The sequence below is a fragment of the Ambystoma mexicanum genome, chromosome 10 (assembly GCF_040938575.1).
Source record: "Ambystoma mexicanum isolate Mex_15411 chromosome 10, UKY_AmexF1_1, whole genome shotgun sequence".
Classification (NCBI taxonomy): domain Eukaryota; kingdom Metazoa; phylum Chordata; class Amphibia; order Caudata; family Ambystomatidae; genus Ambystoma; species Ambystoma mexicanum.
This window is the reverse complement of record NC_090932.1, coordinates 686,169,383-686,187,922: the sequence shown is the minus strand read 5'-3', so window position 1 is coordinate 686,187,922 and position 18,540 is coordinate 686,169,383. Positions and strand designations below refer to the sequence as shown.

Below are 18,540 nucleotides of genomic sequence, written 5' to 3'. Positions count from 1 at the left end.
CCAAACCCCCAAAAAGAAGTCTTTCGGGATGGTCCCGGCCTGTCAAGGTCAAATAACAATAGAACCTTATACTGAGTCGTGGGCCATTCCGACAGCTGACCTTCACTTTGAACAAGCACACATTCCTAGTTAGCTACATTCAGTGTAAGGCCATCTCACAGGACTTGAAATTTACACTCCATCTTTGCATTTTGTCTGCGTGCATTTGCAGCCCCAGAGAACCATAAATACGGAGACATTCTATATTTTTTGAAAAATGATTTATATTACTGTTTGGTTTAATTTAATGCGCAAATGAACAAGGTTGGATAGACACATTGCATGTACATTGAGCAATCACTTTTATTTACACAATACATAGTTACACATATTCAATGGGCCTGCAACATGAGGAGACTCCAGAGCAAAGTCACAGGTGACACCCGGGTGGTTCGCACAACTGCACGGTGAAGGGAGGGGCAACGGTGGAGAGACACATTGCATGTACACTGAGCAATCACTTTTATTTACACATTACATAGATACACATATTCAATGGGCCTGCGACATGAGGAGACTCGAGAGAACAGACAATCAAATTACAATCATTTAAACCGTGATGTGTATTTCTCAATGAGCTCTTCTTTAGGTGGACATGGAACAGAGGCAATGTTGGGTGGCAATGCAGTTGTCCCCTGCACAGGTTCGTTCACAACTCCATTTATGTGCCTATCTAGGACGTCAACAAGAAGTCTCTCAATAAACTCATATTGCATATCCTCAAACACTGGTTTGATCACCCATTGTTTACTTCTTTGAGTGAAGGCCTTATTGTAGCGAAGCGTCCCTAAAGTTCCGGTCGTCCTACTTTGTTGACGGCCAACATTATGGTTATGTGCCAAGACCGCTAGAAGAGTCCGATTTATCATGCCCTCCATGCCAAAATGCAATCGTTTTGGCCTGTACTTTAGGTACATATTGTGGAACAACTCCAAATCTCCTGTGGCAGAATTCCGTGAGTCCCCTCAAATCTCTTGTTATAGTTTTATCAAATACAATCTTTTCAATGGCTTTGTGAGTGGGTGATGAAGGAATCAACCACTTCTTCTTCCGTGCCTCCTCTGTGGACAAATGGCCATGTTCACAATTGTGGAAATGTTGGTTTGTGTTCCAACGGTGAACGTTGGTACAGTGTAGCATTACTGACCGCCATTTTTCCAGTAGAATTTCCAACGACCCTCCACATGTTTTTGAGCTCCACCAAAGATGGTTGCTGATTGACTTGGACCACTGTGAAATACCTTGCATTTCTTTTTTTTTTTACCTGCAGCCAACATTTTTTATTGATTGTTTTTGCAAGATGCCAAACGTCAAATTGGTGATTTATATTTTTGTACTCTTCTCTCATTGTCTTGGCAATTGAAACGGGTCTGTCCGTGGCTATCAGGTCGATCACCATTCCCCACGATTGTAGTTCTTGCAATGATGCTACAAAGCCATCTTTCTCCATGGCCACTGAGGATGTACTTTGTGACACCTGCACGACCACCGAACTCACAATTTTCTTACTTTCCATGTCCTGAAAGTGGTAGGTGCAGTACTTGGCTGAAAATCCTGGGCTGTCGCACTGTCCATCACCGGCTAACCTGAACCGTTTGCCCGCGAATGTACTATCAATAGACATTTTTTCCATTCTCCAAGCTTCGCTAATGGCTGGAAATAGATAATCGGTTTGGTATTTGTAGAACTGAGTTTTCGCAATGAAATGGATTCCCACAAACTGAAATAAAGACTCTAACTTTTTAAAACTTGAACCACTAAAAAGTGCAGCCGCTGCACAAAGTAGATTGCCTGCTGGCAGTTGCCCCAGCATGGGTTGTGCAGACCATGAGAAAGGATGATATTTTGTACAGGTGGCATGTATTTTAAGGTTAGTGCCTCGAATTGCACGAGTCACATTAATCAATGGCTCCCCACATACTTCCCCACCTACCGAATGCCCACATTTCAACCGAATAATATCAATCAAACAACTATCGAATACAATGAATTTGGCCTCTTTCCTTATATTGTCACTCTGCATCCCAGCTGGTTCGGCCTGTAACGTTGAGGACATGTCACTCACATGAAAGGTAGAATCTCTGATATCGTCTTCCGCTATGTTCAGTGATATTGATGGTGTTTCATTGTAGTCCACTTCATCCTCTTCCATTGCAACATCTGTTCCTTCTCCGGCGATGGGTGAATAAGACAATTTCTTCAACTTTCTCACGGTCTTAGTTTTTGCGGGTGTGGATTCTGTGAATTGATCTCCGACTGCATCCGAACTACCAGGAGGACATTCACTATCAATGGCTGGATGTGGTATAGCTCCGTTGTCAATCACTTCATATTCTTCCCATTGGCACGATGCATCTCCAGTCTCAAGTCCCTGCCAAAAGGTTTGACAAGCAACATCTCTCGTTCGCTTCACTGTCTGTGTAGATCTAGTTCGTACACCCACTCGCAACTAGAGGACAGATTGGAAAAGGGATGTTCAGTTTAAACACAACTTACAGTATTGAACTATTAACAGTGAAAAACAACATAATATAGTGACCAGGACACTAACCTTCTTTTGCTTTCTTTTCTTTGAAACTTTCTTGCCTCGAACTTCAACATCAGGACGCTGTTGCTCCGACTCGTGTGTGCATGTCTCCACTTCCTCTTGCGCTGCAACGACTATATTTTCATGATAAGCACATCCATCACGCACTGACGCTCCATCGACTCCCTGAAACATAGAACTTTCATTAGTATGTATAATAATATCGAAAACACAAAATGTACTTGGGGACAAATACCCACGTACATCTCAATAGCAAAACACGAATGAACGCTTTGTGTAGAACATTCAAACGACAATTATTCACGCATAGTTGATCTAGTTAGATGGAACTGTCAAGATCCATACCTCGGGCTCCTCATAGACTTCCATTGATGATATTATTGAAGATGATGCTTCAGTGACTCCCTGAAACACAGTAATTGCATTAGTATGGTTTTCTATTTTGATAAAAAGAACAGACTTTGTGCAGGCGTCACCGGCTCATCTAAATAGACCTGCACAAATGATCAGTTGTCTAAAATAAATAATGGATATGTAAATATGATTCGATTTGCTCGATCGTTGGAAGTGTCACCACCCAGAGATCTGCATCAACTACTAGGGGTGATGTTCTTGTAGAAGAAGGTCCGTCATCTCCCTGAAACATAGTACTTGCGTTAATAAAGAAGGAAGTATAGCGGATGTAATCACGTCATATGATTTCGCTTGATCGAACTGTCAGTATCCATACCTCGAAATGCATAAGAACATCAAGGGACGATGTAACTGCGGTGCACACTTCTGCAAGCTGTTGCGCCGACCCGTAACTGCATGCTCCCCCTTCTTGGACTAATGCTCCATCGACTCCCTGAAACATAGGACTTTCATTAGTAATGAACACAATATTGAAAAAAGAAGACGCATAGGAGGGCGACGACAGAAGGACATATCAATGGCTAAAAACGAAAGAAACATTGTGTGTAACAATCACGCTACAAGAATGCAAGATCTGATGATCTCCATCGATGGAACTGTCTGGAAACGTACCTCGAGCATCTGAGTGACATCAACGGTAGTCGTCAATACGTTGGACTCCTCAGCATCTCCCTGAAAGACAGTACTTGCATTATTTTGGATAACAATAATTATAACTGAAAACAAAGACTAGAGGATGAGTACAAGGGTGTACCATTAGGTAAAATTACACGATAAATTAAAACTATTGATTTACATGCCTAAAACAAGTCAGTGGCAGAATAGCCAAGTAAGATTACCCGATAGGCGCTTGAAGTGGCTGATGACTGCAATAACGACACGGATGGAGAATCTTCCGCCTTCATATTGAGTGGATACATAAATGGGGAAATTATTGTTAGCTAATGCTACACACTACCGCAAGGCCGAGAGCTAAATCCGTAAACTTGACTCACCAGTGGAGGGATGTGGACGAATAGAGTGGGAATAGCGGTTGAGAGCAATTTTCGCCTCGCTCGGGGTGTGTTCTTCTTTATTAGCAATGATGTGGAGTACATGTCAGAGGTAAAGTGCCTGCTGCAGATGCGGTATCGATCACCCCTCTTGACCGCAAAGACTTCTAGGACTCTACTTTCAAGCTCAGACGGTGGATATCCGCAATATCGCACCCATTCTCTTATCTGATCTATTGTCCTAGGGAAAACATGCATTATAGTACCTTCAGATTTATTATGGGTCTTCGAAGGGCAACCGCCAATGGAACAGGCAGGCATTGTGGAAAGTTCTGAAAAGTAAAGATCAACAATTCTCTATGAATACCAATGTTTTAAAAAATTAAATGACACATAAAAGGTTCAATGCAAGGTTCGTTTTGGTTCTTGGAACTATACACATTATTCACATGCGGATAAGTATTTGAATAACTTTAAAAAAAATAGAAAGATAATTTGACTAGACTCAGAACATGTGACTAGTTCCTTGCATGTACTGTCTTGAACGAAAAGAAATTGAACGCAAAATGATTATGGTACATGGCATTACCTTGACGAACAAACAGTTAGATGCAGGGATCAGAGTAGTTTCTTGTCGTAGAACAGGGAGCAGTTCATAGGTTGCAAACTGAGGAGTTTCCTCGAAGTGGTCACGGAAGTTCACAGACGAAAAGCAGATAACCAGCACCTTCACGGGTTGACTAGCAAAGCGCAAAGAAGTGCTCATTAGAAATATGAAGTGGGTTATAAAGGATTCGAAACAGGGGTGTGTTTGTGAATGAATGACGTGTATATGTCGTGGCATTATGCGGTTTGCAGGGGGGCGTCCAGCGTGAGGGGGATGCTTGGCAGGAGACACGGGGTCTGGAGGTAGACATGGGAACAACAACCCATGCTCTATAGACCACTTTGAAGTGTACATGGTCTTTGGCACCTCTTGGCCTTTATCGCTCCCTGACAGCTCCACTTGCCAGCACAAGTACCCCGGTGCGAACTGCCTTTGATAGGGCGGGGGGGTGGATTGGGGCGGTGGTCGTGCAGACAAGACTCGTTTGCCGCAGGGCCTCACCAAGGAGAGGCCATCTAACTGCATTTAAGAGGCAGGCTGCAGGATCTAGTACATGGAAGGCAGGGGGTGAGTTTATAAATACCTCACCCTCCCAGGAGAATATATGGGTGCAGTTCACCCTGGAGACCCTGGATGCCTAGGCAGTTAGTCAGCAGCAGGCTGGCCTGTGGTGGCAAGGCGGCACGGGCCAGAGGGGGTCATCTCTGTACCCGGTGTCCAAAAGGATGATTTATTATGATCAACCATATTGATTATTTACCTAGAACCATGTTTTGTGTCAATAAAATCCAACGGCCTTCCTTTTATTGCCAACGCTTGAACAAAGTGGTGTGGTAAGTATTTTTGGGGGAGGAGGCAAGGCCGGGAGGCTTGATGCCAACCCGCAAAATAACATATGTATGTCTGCTGCATATGGGTTCAACGAGACATGTGGTGTGACAAGACAAGGCACAGGAAGACTATTCAATGGAGACACACCAGATTCATTTAAAAAATCAAAACCATTGTTAAAATATATGTTGGGTTTTATTTTAGATCTTAATTTCAATTGAACATAAATAATAAACATTACACATGATAAAGTTCCGGTTGCAGCACATCCAGGGAAAATCCGCGGTATTGTCCACTGTCGCTGGGGAAATGTTGTCTAATGGCAAGTACCGCACAGGCAGGTATTACTCTCCGAACGCGGTGTCCGAGCCTCCCGTGAAGCCACCAAGTGAAGCAACGATAGGCCACCAGCCTGTACCACCTGTGAAAATGAAAGATGCAAACTGTGTTAAAATGACAAAACTTTCTTATCACTGTCGATTCAGGTAAAAAATGTCATTCTGCTTTGAAAAAAATTCTATCTAGAAAATGCACAATGTGGAACCAATTTACATGCATTCGAATGATATGTAGATGTAATTTTATATGTGGGAGACGACCATGACATAGTAGTGGCATCACTGACATCACAACCAGAGTATACTTACTCGTTACTCGGATTACTCGTACGAACAGTGCCGCGAAGTTCGTGCATAAGCACCATCATCATCCTCAACACGGTCTGTGAGAGGCAGGCTTCCCTGAACTCTGGCAGCTCGGTGATGCATTGCGGACTTGGCTCGCCTTCCGAAATGTAGGCCAAGCACCCGGAATTTTCACGGCAGCAGCAGTTCCCCTCCTCAGTTGGCATTAGCTCGCACCGATTGCACGTGCACCAGGTGGAGACGTGGTCCATGCGACATGGTCCAGGCTCTTCATCCGTTGACTGGTCCTCCCAACTGCCGTCCGAATCCCCATCGTTTTCGCGTGCTTGCCTTTCCAGTAGTTCCTCCTCGGTGTACTCGGGCTCGTACATATATGGCATTATTGTAGCCATTGTGTGGTAAAGAAAGTAAAATAATTTACAGAGATGGTACAGGTGTTCACAAGGCCTAGAAGCGGCGAAGGTAGCTGACCAGAGCACAGAAACGAGTCACAGAATACTCAAAGTAACACAGAGAGGGTAATGGAATCGAAAATCTGCTGCTGTGTGTTGTGAAACGGTGTGTTTATACTTATTGAGGAAAGAGGCGTCCTGCCATTTCCATGGCGACACTTCATTAGCTGAGGCGCAGCGATTGTTGACACGAAACGTGCTTTGGCGTTAGGAAATGGGCGGTACGCGTCTGCTGATGTCAGGCTCAGGGGCGGGGGATTTGATTTAGTGCCGCAAAAGCAGGTGAGCCAGGGCGATGGGGGGGAAATGATAGGATTATCAGAAAATGGCGGCTGATTTCGAGTGCGTTAATGGACGAAAAGTCGGGTAAGGTCCATAGGAATGTTTTCTACGATCTACCGATTTATGCTTAAAAACACATGGCCGAACCATAGGAACAATAAAAAAAAGTCCCGGAACTATCCTTTAAGGAACGTGGTGGTGTCCCTTGTGGCAAACACAGTATCCAGGGAGCAAAACATCGACTTGGCCATCAGATAAGGGATAGTGGAAAAGGGGGAGAAGTTCTGCACTGGGTGGGATGCCTCTGCATCAATGATTTGGTTGTTGTATTAGTTCAGCATTGGTGTCTCCCACACTACCTAGATGATGGTGGGGCTACAAGTGGAAGTGCTTCTACAACAGTAGCCCCAGAGTTGGCCAGTCCAGTTAAACATAATTGGAAAATACATGAAAGAAGTGTCATTTGATTCAACATCTACCTTGTTTAAGGATGAAGGAACTGACTCCATCATCCACGCCTGATGCGTGAGTCCTATGGCAGAGAGGGTTCGGGGGGACAAATGTAGCTGGAGTTTCCTAAGTGGCACCGTGATTCAGAGTTAAGCCCAAGCATGCTATCAATGGGAGACACTTCTGATACTGAATACTCTCCAACAGAATCCAACAGCTATAGGTAGCTAAAGATGGGTTCAGCTGCATGGGGAGTAAATTGGACAGCCTGACATTTAAAGTAGATTCTCTTTGTGAATCCTTGCCTAGAGAGTGACATTGGCAGTTTACTGTCTCAGGGTGAAGGCATCTGAACGTGGTTTGTTTCTTCTTTCCAAAGCACTTCATCTCAAATGTATTTTTGCATTCAGAATCGGTGTTTGGAATAATTGGCTAAGTGCCCATTTTCTGGCCCATATATTACAGTAAGTGCTTGCTTGCTGTTAACCAAGGCAGTCCATATGGGATCAGCTCTTGTCCTCCGAACTCTAACCCCTTTAGGTGCTGCAGTGATGTAGCCTACAGGGTTTTTTTGGGAAGTGGATCTTTTAAATGTGAAGCAGATTGTATATAAAGGAGTAGACCCCCCCCCCCCCCAGTCAGTTTAATTTCTTCCACCCCTGTTTTCGGGTTAGGCAATTGAATCCCAGCAGATCAGCATTAATTATCTAATCGGTTGCACTGATCACCCTGTTCATTTACATGGAAATGTTAACCCCTCGGCTGCGTACAAATAAACTGACATTCATCTGTGAAAGCCATGCATGATTGCCTTTCAACAAGAACATACAAGACCAGTAGTTCCCATTTTAGCTTATTAGTGACTGACCTTGCTTAAGATAACGGAACAACTGTTGCCCGTAACACAAATAATTTCCGGTTGTATCTGCATATTTCAAGAACTGCTCGCGCTAGCTCCGCTAAGTTTTAATTCGCATTACATACTTTACCACTGATTCAATTTGCTCACAAACTTCAGATTAGGCCATGTGCAACCACCTTATGAGTGGGCATTTTCTCTATGCATTGTCGCATTCCGATAAGGTGGATTTCTGTTTTTGTGTTGCATGTTTGAAGAATTATTTAACACTGGCTATTTACAATATACAAAGCCATGCTATACATGAGAATGTAAATGTTTTTAGTTATGTGAAGCCTTTTGAAAATATACGTCTAGTGTTTAACAAATAGCCGTTTTTTGTTTTGTTGCACTGGCCTATATTTTCATAATAAAGTGGAGAATAACCGATACATTGTACCACTCGCTTATTTTATTGTTTAATTTTCAAACATTTGCAAGTTGGAAATTAACCCTTCTCTTTAGCGCTCTCCTTTTCGCACAAGTCTATTTTTCCAAAATAAACATTTTATTCATTATTGATCAATAGCAAAGGAAAAATAACGATTGAACAAACGGACATCAGAAGTGACATAAGCATATAAGGCACAGTTCATTATAGTGATAAAGTGGCTATGGGAAAATAACTAAAGAAAAAGCAAAGGAAGTTTGCCCGGAACTAATTTGCGGCAGTGCTTGACTGAAAAATCAGTGGCGGTGGGGATATCTCTTTGCTAGAGCGGGGGGCTTCCATGTGCAAATCAGCTCAGCCAGCGGACGCTTGGCGTCTTTAGTGTGAGGGCCGGATAGCGGTCTGCATAGTCCATGAATGGGGCCCAGGTGTTTTGGAAAGGATTAAGGTTGCCCAGGCGGAGTGCTGTGAATCTTTCCGCTATGACAATGTCCCAACACTTAGCCCACCATAGCAGAATGGAGGAAGCCTTGTGATGCTTCCAGAGACGGGCAAGGGCTATCTTGGCCGCCAATAGTAAGTGTGTGCACAGACAGGCCGCGTTTCCCGACAGCGGCAGGTCCCCCCCCCCCCCCCCCCCCCCGAGTCTCCCAACAGGATGATGCCGGGGTCTCACAGGATATTGAGGCCTGTGATTGCTCTAACATGTGTCCGGACTCCCTTCCAATAGTGTGCCGGCTTAGGGCAGTCCCATAGGAGGTGGAAAAGCAATCCTTTCCGCGGGCAGCCCCTCCCAACAGTTCGGTGAGGGCCGCACGCCTGCTTTATGCAGCTGTACTGGAGTAATACAGTGCCTGAAGCAGACTTTATATCCCCCTTCTCTATTAATAACACATTGAGTGCTCCTGAGGAGTCTAGTCCAAATTTTGTCCCAAGCATCTGGCTCCAGGGAACGCCCCAGGTTGCTTTCCCAATTCAGCATGTATCTTTCTTTCAATTCCGGGTTGAATTTCTCCAAGAGTTTGTAGAGGGTGGAGATCTTGCCCCTTGGAGGAGATGAGGTTAGTGAGCGTTCGAGGGGTGTAAGGTCCCTGGAGCCACGCTCTCTGACGATGCACTGCGAGATCCAGTGACGGGTCTGTGTATAGCGGAAATGCGTCTCCTTGGTGATGTTGAACTTCGCCTTGCAGTCCTCAAAGGAGAGCGGCCGGCCATCTTTTAGGAAGTCTGAGATTCTATGAAGGCCGCCCTCCAGCCATTTGGTGAAGCTGCAGATGCAGAGGCCGGGGGAGAAACCCAGGTTGCCCCAGATTGGGGTTAATGCGCCCAGTGAGCTTTTGATGCCCCATTTCCTATTCGTGGCTCTCCAATTATCCAGCGTGTTGCTGGAAGCGGGCTCAGTGCGGGGGGGGGGGTGGCTTTCCGGGGCTGGATGTGAGGCAGGGGAGACTTGCACCACGCTTCTTCCAGTTGTAGCCAAGATGGGCGGTCCACGGTGCGAGTCCATACGAAGGCATGCTCAAGTTGAGCCGCACGCCGATATCTGGAAATGTCTGGGACCCCCAGTCCACCCAGCTGACGACTGCAAGTCATAATTTTCCTGACTATGCGGGGTCTCCCCCCCCCACACCCCCCCCCCTGATGAATTTCATAATGTCACGTTGCAAGGAGGCAAGGTCCGCTTCAGGAACCGGGTTGGGAGCGCATGGCACTGGTAAAGCACTCTAGGGAGTAAGTTCATTTTCACCGCCGCTGCCCGGCCCAGCCATGAGATCTCCTGCTTACTCAACCGTTTCAGGTCTGCGCGGAGCGTTTTGAATAAATGCAGGAAGTTATGTTTGTAGATGTGCTAGATTTGGGGATTTGGACTCCTAAGTATTCCAGTGTGACATTAGCCCATGGAATTGGCAAATCGGGGCATAGGGTGCTTCCCTGGTGCTTTGGAAGGTTGATCGGGAGGACTGAGGACTTCTCATAGTTTACCCTGAACCCAGAGCCTGCCCCGAATGCTTCTAATTCTTCGAGTATAGGTTGCAGTGAGCTGTCCGGATCAGTGATAGAAGAACATCATCGGCGTAAAGCGCCACTTTGTGTTCAGTCCCGCCCACTGTGACACCCTTGATGTTTGGGTTGAGGCGGATTCTCGCGGCGAAAGGCTCCATTGACAGGGCGAACACTAAGGGCGACAACGGACACCCCTGACGGGTCCCTCTGGATATGGGGATGCATGCTGATTTCCTCCCATTGACTCGGAGTTGTGTTGATGGGTGTGCATAAATTGCCATTGTCCAAGTTATAAAGTTGTGGCCGAGGCCCATACGGGATAGCGTGGACCCAACCTAGTCCCAGTTCACTAGATCAAACGCTTTGTGCATCGAGGGAGATTACAAGGAGCAGAGTTTTCGTTCTGTTTGCGGACTCAATGATGTTTAGTGTTCGTCTAACATTATCATGGGTCCCCCTGCCTGGGATAAAGCCTGTTTGATCTTTGTGTATTAGCTCGGGGAGAACCCCACCCAGTCTGGCCTCTAGCACCTTGGAATAGATTTTCCCATCGGTATTCATCAAGGCAATTGGCCTATATGAGACCGCATATTCAGGGTCCTTCCCGGCTTTTTGGTGGTTGATTCGGCCATGGAGCGTGTTACGTTTTTAGTGGATAGGAAAGAATTAAATAGCAGAGTTAGTTGTGGAGCAAGAATGTGGGCGAATGAGTTATAAAACCTGGGAGTCAGCCCATCTGGGCCTGGGGCGGCGTTCTTGAGTGATTTTATGGCGGCTAGAATTTCCTCTGCGGAGATCGGTGCTTCTAGGGAGTCCAATGGGGAAGAAACAGCTGGGGTGCAGAATGATTCCAGATAGTGCTGCTGATGGGCTCTAGCCTCTTGAGATATGGGTGGCCCTTGCATGACCGCTTTGTGGTGGTCCATTAGGATTTCGATAATCTCGGGGGTGGTGAATTTGCTTATCCCATCTGGCCCTTTGAGGCTTAAAATGTTATTTCTGGTGTGAGTCTTTCGCAATTTGTAGGCTAGTAGTCTGTTTGCCTTATTGCTTTTATGGTAATAGATTTGTTTTGTATATGCCAGAGCCTTCGCGTTGCGAGCGGCCCAGTGCATCTCTAGCGCCCTTTTAGACTTTTTTAGCTCCCTGTCCGCTCTTCTAGAATAATGGGTCTGAAGCTCTTTTTCTAGGGAGGAGACTTTGGAATCCAGAGCTTGTGTGTGGATCTTGGAGACTGTAAACTGTTCAGCGGCAGCGCTAATAAATGCCCCTCTTATTACCGGCTTCATGGCCTCCCATAGTAGCCCAATTGAGGTTTCGGGGTTCTGGTTTTCCTCCCCCATAATCACCTGATCTAGAAGCAGGTTATCATTGAGCTTCCAGAATCTGGGAGGGGGGGGGAGGTCGGGGCCCCCCAGGATAGAGAGCAACGCTGAAACTGGAGCATGGTCAGATACCATCCTTGTGTGGATTTCGATGTTACTAAAGCATGGAAATAAGGTGCTAGTGGCCAGTAACATATCAATTTGGGAGTGGACACTGTGCGTGTTTGAGAAAAATGTGTAGTCGCGGGCATCAGGATTGGTCACCCTCCATATATCGCCCGTGCCAGACTCTTTTGAATCTGGCAAAGGCTAGGGCTTGGGAGATATCCGGATTGGATGGGGCCAGAAACTTGTCCCTTATGAGGTTCGGGGCTATGTTAAAGTCCCCCCCCGATTAGGAGATACCCGAGGCGAAAGTTAGAAGCGACAGGAGTAACTCTTCTAAGAATTTGTCCTGATTAGCATTCGGGGCGTGAATTCCCACGATTGTGATCGGTTGTTCTGCGATGTGTCCCCGGATGAGGCGGTATCTGCCTGCGGGGTCCCCCTTCAAGGTAGGGTTGGACAGAGGAAACCTGTCGCTCAGGAGGACCGCAACCCCCGCTTATTCTCACCGCTAGAGGCGAAGAAGCCCTGCTTAAAGCGGTTGAATTTAACAGTGCTCGTCGGCAGGCAAGAGGTGGGTTTCCTGGAGGATTACTAGATCCCCATTTAGTGCCGCCAACCTATTCTCCACCTATTTGTGCTTCCTTGGGGAATTAAGACCCTGGACATTCCAGGTGAGGAGACGAATCTCTCTAGCGTTGTCCGAGCCTGTTGATTGTGGGAGTGCGGCTTAAGCTGAATGGGCGGGCTGTGTAGGGGCTGCAAGGATTTGGGATTTTCCCAAGTGTGCGTATGAGTGTGCTGCGTTACTGATGTCTGTGGATGGAACTATAACCATTAACTGGGGCTCCTTAGGAAATTAACCAGTCCTCGGGCCCAAAACTCCCCTTCCCCCCCCTCCCAAAAACGGAGAGAATGAGACCATAAAGCTCATTCATGGGATCACTGGGTGACCCCGTCGTTGGAAGTTGCACCCCACCGGGGAAGAAAAAGATTGCAGGGTCGCAGAGCAACGGGCTCGGGGGCCGTTTAGCAAATATGGGCCTGGGCGTGTATACTAAGATGTCTGCCTACGGGTGACTCCCCCCCCCCCCCGGATGCCGGGTACTGACCCACTCCCTCCCTGGTGAGATGGGAGCGCTGGAGAGCTAGTGGAGAGTGCATGATACCGGGGGACTCCGGGTGACGCATGTCACAAACCTGGCAGACCGATTTCGGCGGGAAGGTGAGGACCGGCCATCATTCCGGATTATGCTGCTTCCGGGGGCCCGAGGCCTGCGACGCGAGCCGGTACGAGACCAGCGACTGGGTGTCAGCGAGCCGGATTGAGAGTGGCAGAATCGGAATCCTCATCTGTGGATCTTATTCCCACGAATTGGCCTGCCTCATTAGGGTTACGGATTTGCCTGCGTGTTCCCTCCCACTCGAAGCACAGATGTGGGGTGACCCCACCGGTATTGTATTTTCTTTTCTTGCAGCCACTCCATTAGGTTGCGAAGGGCTCTCCTTTTCTGGGGGGTAATGCTTGTGAGGTCTTGAAACAGCGCAATGTTGGCCCCTCTAAAGGTGATTTGCTTCGAGGACCTGGCCTCTCATTACCTCCTCCTTGACCCTGAAAAAGTGAATCCTGGCTAGGACGTCTGGAGGGGAAGATGATGCTTGCCTTGGCGCTGTGTGATGGACTCTGTCGATTTCAAGCGGGGCGCTGTCTGGAAGTGTTATTATTATAAACCTCAGCAGTTCTTTGACGTCGCTCTCTAGTGCAGCGTTGGTGACTGAGGTGGGGATTCCTCGAATGCGGATATTGTTGCGACGGGAGTAATTTTCGCTGTGCACATTTTTATTTTTAAACGCACAAAGAATTTGTCACTTGCAATGAACAGTTTAACCCTATGATATCTGAAACTGTTTAATAACAGTGTGTGTATTATTAACTTGTGCTTTGAAAGGGTTGTCCTAGACAATAGTTGTGAATGAACATTTGTAAAATTGATCCCTGTCGAATTCAATGGTAATGTTTCAGGCATCTGTGGCTGCCTTGGATTTGGGGCTTTTTAAATCGCAGTTATTGGCCGTTTCACAGGGTAACTTGTAGGGAGAATGCCAGTTTATCATTACTTTTCTTTTATTCTTGAACTATTTATAGTAACCACTTATTGTCAAATGGATTTTGAAGGCCGACTTATTTTTTTTTTCTCTCATTCCAGATAATTGGATTAAAGCCAGAAGGGAATCCCCACATCAACTGTACGATAAAGGTGAGCATAAAGTAGTAGCTACTATATTGCTTTGATTCATTAAACCAAAATTATGAGTGGCAAACCTTTGTATATATCCACTAGTATGTTTATGTAATGGCATCATATACATCTTTCCCACGTTCAGGACACTTGCATAGCCACTGCAGTATTACCCCAAAATGCTGGCAACCTGTGCTCTAAACACATAGTTTTAATAATGTCTGTGCTGCCTATTGGTAGACAAAGCTGCTGCATGCTCCTCCTTGGTTATTTATCCCTGACCTTATTGGAAACTATTTTCCTTGCTTGCAGTCCATGGCAGGGCTCACAGGGCTAATTTGTTTCTTCTGAGCAACTGCTGTATTCCAGGGCCATTGTCTGGTGGTAGAAATCTCACCTTACCAGAATTGGAGCAAATAGGTTTCTGAAGGATCACCATTAATTTTGCTTTTACTGCAAGCATTCATACATGTATATTTCTAACGAATTGTCTCAAGGTTTGTCTACAAGGAAGGACAAAGGTCTTGGCCCGTAGGCATAGGCCCAGAGGTCAGAAACCCGAAAAACAGAGGAGAAAAGCCAAGAAAAAGCACTCCATCAAAGAATGATCTATTCCTGGGCATCGTAAAGGTCACTGGCGGGTCAATTTCCCTCGAGCGTCTTGAAATCCTCAGCTAGTTGAAATGTATCTGTTCAGGCACACTCTGAGCAATCTATGAAGGCGCAAGCACACACTGGTGGTGCTGTTGCAGTTGGAAGGGTTGATGGCAAAAATACTGGTGTGGTCTGAGTGGCTGCCGTCTACAGAGCAGCTGGTGTTTGCTGGTTGGATCAGGAGAATCTTAGTTTGTTGCAGTTTGGAAAGGTCCATCCCTGCTGGTGAGGCATAGAACACAGTTGAGGAATGTCTTAGTTGAGGTCTTCTCTGTAATTGAGGATGACACAGCCTTTCAGGTCCATTATTGGTCATGGTCTCATTGTTTCCACAGCTCCGCAAACCTATCCTTGCTGCTACCCACTGTCAGTGACATTTTTACCAGGCAGACAGGCCTTTTCTCAAGATCAGTTGGAGAAGAAGCTGGACACTGTCAGTCCAACTTTAATGGGTAAGATTATTATTTTTTGGGAGGGTGATGCAGCAGTGTCTCCCTCTGCTGCGGTGCCTGGGTCTGAAGAGGTACTGTCACCACTATTTCCATCACTTTTGCATTGGGGCATTTGCTCACGAATATGCAGTGATTTTGGTGTTATGGTAGCGCCGGAGAACTCCAATGGATACTCTAGCATACGTACTGCTGGCGTCCCCTCCAGATGCTGCGACAATTTATGGTCTCATGACGGGTGGTAAATCACTCAGTTGGATACGTGTATGGTCGCCATGAGGAATTCTTTTTTTTAACTGAAATGTTGAACAAATCTGAAGTCTATCGCTTGTTCCTTTTCTGCCATGATATGGAGGATGGACCAGCAGTGTTTGAGGCCACAATAGCCTACACCACTAATGGCTAACCATCCAGAGCATAATAAAATCACAGCATACTACCTTAAAGATTAACAATACCATGTATGGGGACTTGTCACAACATTTACAGTAAGATTTCCATAGATTGGGTCATATGGGTGTGGATTGATTGGTCCTCTGGGTTCCATCATCTGGAGTCTAATGAAGGCTTTCGATTCATTGGTGTTCCCATTTCTTTCAAGTTTTTCCAGCTAGTCCTCTAAGAATGGTCAGCAAGTTGAGGTGTGCACCTTGGTGGCACCAATGCTTGCAAGACAACCATGGTACACAGCCGCTGCAGCAGTTTTGAGGGCTTCACATTATAATTCATCACTGTCTGGCAGCATGACTCCTGAGATCTTGTAGTTTTCATACTTTAGGATGGATGGATCGGGCTGGCACAGACAAAGTGGAGCAGTGGAGCGGAGGCAAAGATATTGTCTGAGTACTTTATTTATTTTTACATTTCTAGCAGCGCACAAAGCCCACAGGCATGTAGGCACTAATTTAGACAATGTGTATTGTTAGGAACAGTATTATTTAAACAGGTAAGTCTTGAGTTTTTTCCAGAACGGCTTGGAGGGAGAGTTGGGTTGTTCCAGAGGACCACCACCAGGAGACTTGAACACTCTTTTGTCTGAATCTTGGCATGACAAGACAGTGACTGTAGATGGGTCTCAGGGGTCTGAGAGGCGTGTAAGTGGTACATTTTTGCGTTGGGTATAAAGGGGCATCGCTTCACAGACAATGGTGTGGGATAGAGAGTATTTTTAAATGTAATTATTTTGCGGCCTGGGAGCCAGCGGACAGGTCGTATAGCTTCAGAGATGTGGTCATAGTTCTTCAGGTCAAGGCAGCACAGAGTGCATTGTCTGGGACTCTTGGAACCTGTAGGGTTTTTTTTTTTCCAGACGTGCCGCACAAGGCATTGCAGTACTCCAGCTTAGATCCCATGAGGGCAAGGGCAGCCATGAGTCGATTATCTAAAGTTAGGAACTGTTTACTAGCTTGGATGAGTTTTGTGGCATAGGCTGCTGAGGGGGTGGATGATTTGGCGGGCCATGTTAAGCGAATCGTCAAGCTGGACGCCCCACAAGTTTTTACTGAAGAGTAGACACAGATCTCTTGGGCTATGTGCCAAGAGTAGAAAAGGCTCTGCAGCCAGTGTGCCACAGCATACTTGCATCCAATTGAGAACCACCTCATACATCCCGTCCCCTTTCGCCCATCCTTGAGGGCGTCCCAACATGGGGATGGTACCAGAACCTTTGCCAGTGAAAAACTGCCCCCCCCCCTTTAAACTTAGTATAGCGTGCAGGGGCGCGGCCTTTGGTGTGGGAACGCCCCGCCCTCCTGCACCTCACCTCAGTCTCTCTTTCCCACGGACGGTGTCGGACCTGGTAGCCAGCACAGAGCCTTTCCCAGTTTTTTTTTTCCAATCTGAACTTCCCTTCTGTGCCTCACTTCCGCTGGCACATGTGGGCCGCAGTAGGATTCATGAGATGTGCCTCATGTGACTGCTGTTTGCGGCCTCGGATCCCCATGCATTCTGTCTTGAGTGTCTGGGGCCCGACCACCGCTGGGACGCATTTTCGGTTTGCAGCGCTATGGTTACCGGGCATTGAAGAATCTGTTGCAGTGGAGGGAGATCTTTCACACTTCTCCTCCTCCCCACCTTAAGGGCTTCATCTCCAGGACCTCTCATCAAGACAAGCCCTCTGTTCAGCACAGCAACTCCTTCCCTGGAGTTCCCACGGATTAGGGGTTCCTCGAATTCAGGCCCTGGCAGGCCCGAGGTTTCTAAGGCTACCGGCTCCGAAGCAGAGGGGCCCGGGCGCTCTTTCAGGCACTCCAGGGACAGACCTGAGTCAGTCCTGGCTACTGGCTCCCAAGTTGAGGGGCTTGGGGGCCCTTCCAAACTGTCCTTGAAGGACGACCAAGTTCATCCTGTTCTCAATGCCACCTCCAAGAGTCTGACCTCGGCACGGCTAACGGCACAGGTGCGGAGTGCGTCCAGCCTACCAGAGCTCGTTCAGAGGTAGTGATTCAGGGCGTTCTGTCTTACGGCCATCTAGCTGAGGGCTCAGCACCTACCAGAGTGATCTCTGTATCCTCCCGTGTCTAAGGCCTCTTTTGGCTCATGGCCTCTGCACCCTCCCACCCAGGGCACCCCGCAAGGTTTCAAAATGGCAGAGGCACGTGGTGCAGCGTGCCAAGCCAGCGGCCATCTTGGATCTGGCTCGGGGTGCGCCAGTGAGTTTGCCCATCGAATAGGCTTTGCAAGAGGATCCGGCCACGTTCCCTCTGTAAGCGGTAGTGGATCGTATTGTGCTGGCTTCTTGTCCCCTCAGGGATCCATCTACTGATCACAGCCTTATGGCTACACGCTCCAGGTGCCTCTGTGCTTTGACCAGGAGTGGCAGTCCATCGCCTGGGCCGGGCCCCTAGGGACCTGGCAGCTTAGGAGTACCGCTTCTTCCTTGTGTTCCCCTCAGATGAAGTCTTCTGAGGGACATGGTGGTCATCCCGCAGGTGGCACCGCCCTGGCCCCCTCCTCTGGGTACTCCTCCCTTTCCTCCAGTGCTGCCGGTTCCTCGTCTGCGGCTCTGGGCCTGGGTGGGGGGGTGCACTGGCACCTGTGTCCCAGGGCCCAGGTGCCTCTCTGTGATGAGAGGGGGGGGGGGGGATGCAATGAGGACGATGAACCCTTGGCATCTGTTAAGGCTTTCTTGACAGCCTTCAGGGTCTGGCAGAGTTCTTGGGAGGGGGGGGGGTTCTGCCTGAGGAAGCCCCTCGGGGTGCTAGCAGAGGTCTCTG

At 47.4% G+C, this 18,540-nt stretch overlaps 1 protein-coding gene across 1 annotated transcript in view; it reads left to right on the top strand.

The window, feature by feature from the left end:
* Window positions 1–18,540, top strand: part of ATP1B3 (ATPase Na+/K+ transporting subunit beta 3) — a 434,039-nt gene that overhangs the window by 297,445 nt on the left and 118,054 nt on the right. Inside the window, exon 5 of the mRNA XM_069618280.1 lies at window positions 14,190–14,240. Coding sequence (XP_069474381.1) covers window positions 14,190–14,240 — 51 coding nt within the window. The remainder of the gene's footprint in view (window positions 1–14,189; window positions 14,241–18,540) is intronic.